This window comes from Molossus molossus, unplaced genomic scaffold (assembly GCF_014108415.1).
Source record: "Molossus molossus isolate mMolMol1 unplaced genomic scaffold, mMolMol1.p scaffold_m16_p_4, whole genome shotgun sequence".
Lineage (NCBI taxonomy): Eukaryota > Metazoa > Chordata > Mammalia > Chiroptera > Molossidae > Molossus > Molossus molossus.
Genome location: NW_023425377.1, coordinates 26781845 through 26792909, shown reverse-complemented (window position 1 = coordinate 26792909; position 11065 = coordinate 26781845). Strand labels below are relative to the sequence as shown.

General features: G+C 38.7%; 1 protein-coding gene across 2 annotated transcripts in view; it reads right to left on the bottom strand.

The window, feature by feature from the left end:
* Nucleotides 1-9778: 9778 nt before the first annotated feature.
* The window catches only part of LARS1 (leucyl-tRNA synthetase 1), a 57823-nt gene continuing 56536 nt past the window's right edge, over nucleotides 9779-11065 (bottom strand). For both annotated transcript variants that reach the window (XM_036240141.1, XM_036240142.1), the window contains exon 32: nucleotides 9779-10168. In XM_036240141.1, coding sequence (XP_036096034.1) covers nucleotides 9963-10168 — 206 coding nt within the window. In that variant the 3' untranslated portion in view covers nucleotides 9779-9962. The remainder of the gene's footprint in view (nucleotides 10169-11065) is intronic.

Genomic DNA, 11065 nt, shown 5'->3' with positions numbered 1-11065 from the left:
AGTGAGAGGTGTTTTCTGGTTACGTGGGCTATCCTTTTCCCCGCGACAGCAGGCTGATTCTAAACGAGGCTGATTCAGAGTTGGAGCAGCTCTAGAGAATGTTGCCTTGATATTCTGGAACCTGAGGTCATAGCAGTGCAACCGATGGGCATCCTGTTTCTTTAAAGGCAGGTACACACCTAAGTGTAAGCATGTCCGTCTACTAATCTGAAGAGAGGTACTGCTGATGTAGTGTTTATTAAAACAACAACAAAAAACTTACCTTTGGTGTAAAGTCCCTTTGCCTTGAGAGGTAACTCTAGTAAGCGTCTATCTAGCAATGTCACTGGACCTTCCCATCGGGGACTCAGAGGGCTCCAGATTTCTGCCATGTGGTGCAGCTGAGAAGCAGCAGGGGCCTCTCCTCATCCCAGGACTGCTGATCCAATTCAGCAAGACGAGTCCCATGACTAACCCGGAAGCAGGGACAAAGGTCTTTCAGCCCAGACATTAGACTTGAGTCCATCTCACGAAAGACGGTCTAAAGTTTGCGCTATGCAAGGTTGTCCTAAGCCTCTAAGGCCTTTTAGAACTTCTAGAAATCCCCCCCTCGTGGACTTCACTGATCATGCCAGCGAGGTGTGCTGCTTGCTGCTCCCCTTCCCAGCCCAAGGCAACGGAGTGAACAGAAGCAGGATGGCCGGTGACTCCCCACTGCTCTGAATCTTCAGGGTCTTGGGCGCCTCTGAAATTCCCTCTAGGGCATGCCTTATGGAGGATGCCCTACAGGAAAGGTCCTTAGAGGGGAAAAAAAATTAGACAAAATCGCACATTGAGGGGAGGGGTCTGCAGTCATAATTCAATGTCATGTAAAAAGATGACAGAAGGAGCCCTGGCCAGTTTGGCTCAGCGGTTAGAGCGTCGGCCTGCGGTCCGGAGAGACCCGGGTTCGGTTCCCGCTAAGGGCACGTACTTCAGTTGCGGTTTGTCCCCGGCCCTGGTTGGTCGTGCGGGTGGCGGCCACTCGATGTGTCCCTTCACATCGATGTTTCTCTCTCTCTCTCTCCCTTCCTCTCTCTCCCTCCCACTCTATCTGTACAAAAAATGGAAAAATGTCCTCGGGTGAGGATTAAAAAAAAAAAAAAAAAAAAAAAAAAAAGATGACAGAAGGAAACTGCCAACTACACTATATATTCTTGTCATCAGACCTATGCAGAACGATTGCTTAGGGTTCTGAACTTCAACGCATTTACTTAAGCAGGGTTGTTAACAAAAACCTACACAATATTTCCCAAACCAAGACTCTTCAGGTGTAGCCTCATAATTGTATTCACTCACCGGGTTCTGGGCAACCCTTAGTGTCTTAACTATGAGAAACACATCCTATTGAAGGACAGCCATGTTTCCTCTCTATTCCAAAGGCTGACACAGTATCTGAAACATAACATGCACTCGATAATGTGTCAAATCAATGAGGTATACACAAAAATTCAAGTTTATAAGAATAACAAAAATTAAGAGGCAATTACTTGCTTTGCAAAAAAGATTTACAATAAGATCCCTTTGAAGAGTGAACAATCACTGTACATGTAAGCTGATTCCCATATTTAACATTTCATTTGTACCCAATTTTTTAATCAAACATCTATTGTATGAAGTGACTCATCCACATGTCACACGGCTCCTTCACCTAAAAATAAAATGAAAAGGGAATGTTCTTCTTTATAGAATGACAACTATTTATGAAAAAGAAATGATAGCATTGGAAAATGACCATTTTGCATAGCCCCCCAACATAAAAGTTCTTCAGGAAAGGATCTTCAAGGGGTACTAAAACCATAAGGTAAAAAATTGGGAACAGGACATCCCCAAAGTGCAGAAACTCCACTCCACAGATTCCTAGTTGCAAAAGAAACAATGTATCTCATCTCTGGAGAATTCCAACAATTCTCAAAATGTATCTTTATAATGGAAAGTTCTGAAAGTGCTTTTTTAAAAGTATCTTTATAACAAAGGCTCTGAAGTGATTTAAAAATATGTATCTTTATAATGAAAAGTCTGGAAGTGATCAAAATGTAAAAATGGAGAATTTGGGAAATTATCAAATTTAGTATCACTATGAGTGGGACATTATGATAACTGATATTATACACCTCTTGATATGATACAACTGGAAATAATGTTTAACCTAAATTTTATTGTCTCTAGACCACACTGTCCAATAGAAATATGCCAGCCTCATATGTAATTTTAAATTTTCTAGTTTAAAAAAAGTAATTTTAATATATTTAACCCAATTTATTCAAAATATTATTTCAGCATGCAATCAATATAAAAGAAAATTATTATCGAGACACTTTGTATTCTCTTTGTCATATTAAAACTTTGAAATTGGAAGTGTATTCTACACTTTTGCAGAATACCTCAGTTCAGACTAGCCACATTTCAAGTGTGCTACAGATACATGGTTAGTGGCTAAAGCATTGGACAGCACAGCTCTACACCCAACTCCAATATAAGAAAAACAACAAACAGAAGAACAAATGACCACCTCCTCCTCCCAAGTGAAAGTGCAGTAAGTACTCCTCTGTCACATTTCATAATAAACCCTTACGAGCAAGGATCATGTCCTATCCTGGGTTTTTGTTTGTCATGTATGTGAGAAGGAGTTCCCCACCTTATAACCAATTAAACTGTAAGGCTAGCCAAGGACAATCAAAAATTTAATTGATGTTGCAAGTCTTGGGAGGCATCTGAATATTTTCTAATACAGGTGTGAAGTTATATTCAAAGATATTAAGAAAACAGTTCAACAAAGCATCAGCTAACACCGAAACCTACAAGTCAGGCACACAGATATCTAATAAATAGTCATGAGGTTTTGGACGCAACTTCCACAAACTACAGAAGACACGAAGGCATATATCATCTCATTCCCTCTTCAAAAATTTACAGTGATTCTCCACACAAATCAACTTTGAATTTCATCCTGGAATCCAAGAACCTTTATAATAAGGTACAATGGACTTTCTAGTTGTTTCTAGTTGTTGTTTTTCCTCATTCCTCCAAGATAAACATTTCATTCTTGGCCTCATCTCGCAAAGAGGCCAAGCATTTTCACCTCCAAGCCCTTAGCACACCTAGTTGTCTAGTTCTGAGAGGGGGGAGCGTGGTCCTGCTCTCTGCCAATCGCTATTAATCGCCTTTCACATCCCACCTCATCTGCGAAGTCTTCTCTGACTCTGGCCATGTCGACTTCTCCCTCCTCTGATCTAATAGCCCTGACAACACTGGCCTTGGTCATATACACTCCTGTTTTCCATCTGTGCCTTCCCTGTTTAATAAGTGTGCGGCAATGGACTGGAAAGAGAGGCCAGGGCTCTGATTCAGCTAGGGTACCACTAGGGTGTAGGACCTTGGGCAGGTCCTTTTCCATCCCTAGGCCTGTTTTTTTATGTGGCCTCGGTTCCTCAGCACACCAGCTACATGCCTCTGCCTCACAGCCTTTATGTCTGCTATACTCTCTGCTTAAAACAAAACTACATGCGCATCTGGCCCATGGACCTACAAGCCTATTTCTAGAAATTTACTTTTTTGTTGTTAATCCTCACCCAAGGATATTTTTTCCACTGATTTTTAGAGAGATTGAAAGGGAGGGAGGGAGGAAAAGAGAGAGAGGGAGAGAGAAACATCAATGTGAGAGAGACATGAATTGGTTGCCTCCTGTATGTACCCCAACCAGAGCCAGGGATCGAACCTGCAATCCAGGAACATGCTCTTGACCAGGAATCGAACCCAAGACCCTTTGATGTGTGGGCTGACATGCCAACCACTGAACCACACCAACCAGGGCTAAAAATTTATTCTTAAGATACACCTCCACAAATATAAAACTATACAGAGTTACCCACTATATAATTCTATAGACCCTATAAAATATCAAAAACATGGAAGCAACCTAAATGCCCATCCACAGGAGACTGGTTGAATAAATTATGATACAGCTTTACAATGATATTATATAAGGGAGGGAGAGAGAGGGACAGAAGGCGGAAGAAGAGAAGAAGCATCTCTACGAACTGAAGTGGGAAATGTCTGGGCTATGTTAACTTAAAACAGCAAAGTGTAAAATAATTATACACAACATGTTTTTTGTATGAGAAAAAATAATTTGAAGCATACATAAATATTTGCTTATTTTCATAAAAAGAAACACAGGAAAGATCATTCAGAAACTACTGAAAATGGTTAGCTGTACAGGGCGGGAACGTGGGGCGAGAGAGTAAACATGCTCTGAATATAGTTTAACTTCTAAACTGGGTATTTTACATATTCAAAAAATAAATAAAAAGGAAAAAAGCGAACAAAAAATTGAAAAACAGAAACAAATGACTAACTCTATAGTAAAACCTCAAATAAAAAAATCAAGTAACATTTAAACAGCATTCTTTGTTTTAAAGACACAAAGAACTGCAAATCAATCAATCAATCAATCATATGTCTATTGAGCCCTGGCTGGTATGGCTCAGTTGGTTGGAACATTGCCCCTTACACCAAAGGATGGTGGATTCAATTCCCAGTCAGGACGTGTATGGGAGGCAGCCGACAGATGATTTTCTCTTACATCAATGTATTTTTCTCTCTCTCTCTCCCTTCCTCTCTCCCTGTTTTCAATGAAAACATGTCCTTGGGTGAGGATAAAATAAAATGAAAAATTATAGTATTGATTGGTAACTCAGAAATTACTTATAGAAAAAATGAGTCAATATAGTGAGGTTCTTGGAAACCAGAATTGTCACTGAGTGAGATGGTATAAATCTTTAAGGGGAGAAGGCAAGAAAGAATTGTGATAGTAGATAAAATTATGATTTAAAATACATATACATTTCTTAGCTCTGCCCACTGGAAGGCCTAAAAAACAATGGCACCTCAGTAGCAATGAACAAAAGATAAAAATGTTGGTTCCTTAATGTCATTGTCCATTAAAATGAAGCAGAGATCCTTGCAGAAAAGAACTGATTCCAGTTCTAGGACCAGAAAATACAAGGTGAGCTGGGAAGTTCTAGTACTGTTAAGCAATGAAATGTCCCAAGACTGCTGGGGAGACATCAAAAGGGCAGGAACTAGCTTGAATGGGACTGCCTCTAGATAATTTAGAAAATTTTGAGCAGTCAAAGCATAATGATGGTAATAAACTATAGCACATATGAACAAATCCATCCGTCCACAGTGGTTTAAAAAGAATGATGAAAGAAAAATAATGTAAGCAAAGGGGAAACCTCTTCTTTACAGAATGACACCTAGGGTATCATTTACCTAGGGTAAAATTAACAACTCACTCACCTTATTATAACTACCAATGTAATAATTGGCAGAAAGATGACCCATGAATGCTATCATTTCGTGAAAGTTGGCTGTTAAGCAGGACATTCGAGGAAGTCTCAAAACATCACCTTACAGACTACTTACTAATTTCAAAAGGGAAAAGGTACCTTTTCAATGGAGAAATCTGGAGATACTTTAACTGAGGGATCAAACTTAGCATCGCCAGTGATGGGAACATGCTGACAACCTATGGATCCCGATGGGAAACAATGGCAAATATCACCCATGTAGCAGTATTGCCAAGACTTTTAAATCTAAATCTAAACATAGAAAACAGACAAACCCACATCATGAGACAAACTACAACTGAAATGGAGTCTTCAAAAATGTCACTATTGTATAAAAACAAAAAGGAAAACTAAAGAAAGCAGAGAAATTGTCCTAGTTTGAAGGAGATCAAGAGATAACTACAGAATGTAATGCTTGATCTTCGATTGGACCCTGAAGGTTAAAACAAACCATAAGATACTGAAGCAGTTTTATACCTCATTTTTATTAGGAAAGCCCATTACCTTATATTATTGCAGCAACATTAAATTTCTTGAAGAAAATGTACGTACATTGTGATTATGTAGGAGAACATCTTAATTCTTAGGAATAACAGGCTAAAGCACTGAAAGACAAAGTGTCGCCCGGCCAGTGTGGCTCACTGGTTGAGCGTCGACCCAAGTACCAAGAAGTCAATGGTTTGATTCCCAGTCAGGGACATGCCCAGGTTGTGGGTCTGATCCCAAGTGGGGGGCATGCAGGAGGCAGCCAGTCGATGTTCTCTCTCATCGATGTTTCTATCTCTTTCTCCCTCTCCCTTCCTCTCTCTCTAAAATTAATAAAGAAAAAAAATATTTTAAAAAAAAGACATGGTGTCTGCAACTTACTGTCACATGATTCAGAATTTTTAAAAAGTATATGTTTGTCTGGCTGGTGTAACACAGTGGATTGAGTGTCATCCCATAAGCTGAAAGGTCCTGATTCAATTCCTGGTCAGGGCACATACCCAGGTTGCAGGCTCCATCCCCCAGTAGGGGGCATGCAGGAGGCAGCCAATAGATGTTTCTCACATTGATGTTTCTCTCTCTCTCTCTCAAAAAATCAATAAAAACATTTAAAAAAAAGTATATGCTAAATGCAAGGTGGTATCCTGAACAAGATCCTGTAATAGCAAAAAGACATTAGTGGAAAAACTGGTGAAATCTAAATAAAGCCTACAATTTGGTTAACAGTAATGTACCAATGTTAATTACTTAGTTTTGACAGCTGAACCAAGGTTATATAAGATGTTAACATAAGGGGAAACTGAGTGAAGGATATACAGGCACTCTAGATAATAGATGCAACTTTTCTGTAAATCTGAAACTATTCCAAAATTTTAAAAAATTGTATATATATTTAGAGAGAGGAAAAGCAAATGTGGCAAAATGTTAACAAATAGTAAATTTAGCTGACAAGTATGTGGATGTCTGTTGGCCAAGTCTTTAAACTTTTTGTAGGTTTAAAGTTTGTCAAAATAAAATGTTAAAAGAAAATAAAGCTACCAAAGGTTAGAAGTAAAAGGATGGTGAAAGGTATTCCAGATGAACACTAACCCAAAAGAAACTGGTGTTATTACGTTGATGTTAGACAAAGTAGCCTTTAGGCAAAAAAATATTTCTAAAGATAGAGAAACATTTCCTAACTAGAAAAAGTTCAATTTACCAAGAAGATAACAAAATCTAAATTTATATGTGCCTAGTAACACAGTATCATAATATAAAACAAAAACTATCTGAACTAGAAGGAAAAATAAGTAATTCCATAGTCATGAGAGATTTTAATTTTAGTGCATCTCTAAAAAATGAGTAAACTGATAAAAAAAAACAAAACGGTATGGTACAGATTTGAACAATTCCATCTGCAACTATGACCTCATGCACATAGAGGGAACTCTACAATTGCAGAATAAACATTCTTTTCAGACTCACATGGGACATGTATAAAAACTGGATCATATACTGGCCGTATGCCCGTCTTCACGGGAGGAGGCAGAGGGTAGGCTTCCAAGGTGCACTGGCTGGCATTGTGTTATTCCTTGACTATAGAGATTTTTGCTTTGTGGATAGATTCTGTTTTGCTGTTGTTCATTTTTTGTGTGTATTTTACATGTTTATTTGTATACTATATATATCTTACTGCTCACTTTTTGTGTGTATGCATTATATTTTACAATTTTAAAAAGAGTTCAAGTCCTTTAGGAAGAACCATCTCCTACAAATACAATAAGCCCAACGCAGCCTGTTTTTCCTTCAGCATTTCAACTAATTGTTGTTTTTTCAGCTGAGCACCAGATAAAGTAATGGCTTATGTTTAGAGGCTTCATTGTACAAAACCTATGTGCCTTTAAGCACAAAAAGCATATTCAGCCCAGCAGGATGCTCATTCTAAGACACACTCAGGAATTGAGACTGAGGGAACTGAGCATCCATGAATCCCAACTCACATTTAATCCAAAGCAGCAAAGGTTCACAGGCTCATTTAATAATATAGCCACAATCACTCACACAATGTTAAATTATTTTCCTTTCTCCTTTTTATCTCCTGGGCACACCGTTTAATTGGCCTCAGTTAAACATAAGTAGGCTTGTGTTTTGGCACCAGGAAAGCCTACTCTGATGTGGAGAATAACTAAGGTTATTTAGATTCAGGGAGCAGCAAAAGTATCTAAAGGTGGGCAAACAGCCCAGCCGATGTGACTCAGTGGACTGAGTGTCGTCCCATGGACTGAGAGGTCCTGGTTCAATTCCCAGTCAGGGCACATGCCTGGGTTTTGGGCTCGATCCCCAGTAGGGAATGTGCAGGAGGCAGCTGATTGATGTATCTCTCTCACATCAATGTTTCTCTCTTTCTCTCCCTTCCTCTCTCTCTAAAAAAAAAAATCAATAAAAACATATTTAAAGGAGGGCAAACAACAAGACAGATGCCCCAAAGGAATCAATACCAATGACATGATTATAGCCTATAGTCATCTGAAGCCAATACACCCTGGTTGGTTATTATTATTATTATTCATCACTAACATTTACTGAAGGCCCATCATCATCACCAGTAACATTACAGAAGGCTTACCACTTGCCTGGCACTATACTATATATATGGTTTCCCGAGATGGTGCTATCTCAACATCTCTCCACAAGCCTAGAAAAGGAGGTACATTATTAGTTCTATGTTATAGGTGGAGAAACAAGCTGAGTAATTGGCTAAGATCACCCAAGTAGCAAATGGAAGAAATGGAAATGTAACCTAGCTAGCCTGACTTCAGTGCCTATACTCTCACCTGCTTTGCTCCAGTGCCTGCCCTAGCAGATAAAGGATGGTTTGCACTTGGCCTCTGAGGGCTCTTCCAGCTCTAACATTCTATCACTGCTTTAATGAATCTATGACAAGGCATTCGACTAGGCCCAGAAATCTCAAATTGTACAAAACAAAATAAAGAAGCTCGATAAAATCTCTACATGACCTGAAAGTTAGAATTCAGGTTCCTCAGGGTTATCAGAATTGGTCTTTTCCCACATTGAACCCTTCAACAAATGGAAATGTTTTTCTCCTCTGCCAGTCAATACCTAATATTTTTTCCTCATTATGAAGACAGATGGCACAGACAATATCAAAAGACATTCCAGCAATATTTTTTTTTAATTGCAATACAGTTGGTATGGTCTTTAAACACAACTGGACTCAAGATAAATTCGATAAATGTAATTTTCAGAGGCGGGGGGCTCTTTTAAAATGCCTAATTTTAGTAAAACCGAAATAAACTGCTTATAAATTATTGATATTAGCCTTGAAAAACAATATTGGTGGTTAATTGAATATATTAAAGTTAAAAAATTCTTAAAAATATGACTTGTTCTTTACACAAAATACTTAGTGATCAGTCAAGTCAAAATATTCTCACTTGTTCTTTTAAATCATCATGAGAATTCCTTTCTTTAAAAAGCAAAACTAGCCCTGGCTGGTTTGGCTCAGCAGTTAGAGCATCAGCCTGCAGTTCAAAGAGACCCGGGTTCGGTTCCCACTAAGGGCACGTACCTTGGTTGCAGTTTGTCCCCCAGCACTCGATGTGTCCCTTTCACATCGATGTTTCTCTCTCTCTTCCTCTCTCTTTCTCCCACTCTATCTGAACAAAAAAATGGAAAAAAATGTCCTCGGGTGAGGACCAAAAAAAAAAAAAGCAAAACTAGATAATCTATTTTCTCTTTAAAGAAGAAATACAGCTAGTCCCTAATGGATGTAATATAAAGAGTTATTAGACACTCCTTAACCCTCATAAAGAAACATGTGGACGCTTTTGTGTTAATGTCCTAGAAGCTTCTGGGAATTAACAATAATTTGTTGTTGTTTTTTTAAGTATGATATAAACTATTTCACTTAGAGGCCCCAAGAAGAAAAAAAAATTTATTAGGTCCAGGAATCCAAGATGACTTTGTGTAATTATGATTACATGCAGAATTTGATGGTTAGAAATGAAATCTGTTTAGGTCCAGCCTAAGGTTCTCATAGTCACTCTGTAGGCACAAAGTAGTCATTTCCCCAAAAACCATGGTAAATCTCCAATCTGCCTGAGTTTAATGAACCAGATAGACGAGTGTGTCACCAATATCTGCCCGTAGTCCGTTTTCAGCAAGATGAACTTTCTTGCCCATGAGGTCTACGTGGAAAACAGCATGCTCAGAAATGGAGGTCTTCCCAATCTGCTCTTTACCCAGGACAGGAACTCGCCGAGGCCCCAACAGTGGATCATCAAATCTCATCAGTTTCACTTTGGAAAGATCTATAGCAAAAAAAAGATCAATATGAGCATTTAATTACAGTCATTGACTCAAACCCATCCCTGAATCTGATAATTCACTTTTTGAACACATGAATTTATATCTAAAACATATTTTCATCAGATTATTAAATAGAACCCAATCTCAGAAAGCAGAGCTAAATCTAACAAATCTTCAAACCCTGTCAGCTTTTACCAAATCAAAGATTGTCAGAGATTCTTATAACATACGCCCTGGGATTATAAACCAGTGGGAAGGGTTGAGTTTAATTTTGAGCATTATCCTACAGAGTCTCTCAAATCACTTTTTAGATGCTTCAATTAACCATTTTTCAGAATATAAAAAAGCACAAAACATTTCTCCTTTTTGTCTTGCTTTCTGGAATAGATTAAAACTGTAAGAGTTGGCCCTAGCCGGTTTGGTTCAGCGGCTGGAGCATCGGCCTGCGGTCCAGAAAGTCCCGGGTTCGGTTCCGCTAGGGGCACATACCAAAAACAAAACAAAACAAAACTGTAAGAGTTGTTGGGGTTTTTTGGAAAGTACTTTTGGAAAAAAGAATTACTATTCTAACACATAGCATTACTAGTTTCTCACTTTTCACAAAGGATGAAGCGTTTGCATTAACAAGTTGATGAGGGACAAGGAGAGAAGGGAACGGGCAGGGGGAAAGGGTACAGATTTTAAAAGATTCTGGATAAGCTCCAATCCGCCCCTGCATGGGATTCCCCTGATCTGCTCTTGTGCAAACTGATAAGATGGCTCCTGGCAAAGAAAGCACTTGTCCCTTGGTCAAATTTATGATCTAACAATCCTGCCAACCACTGAGCCTGAAAAAAAGTTACTTATTTCAGCAATTCTGAGACCTCCCAACACCAAATAGTTTTATTTTATATGGTGGA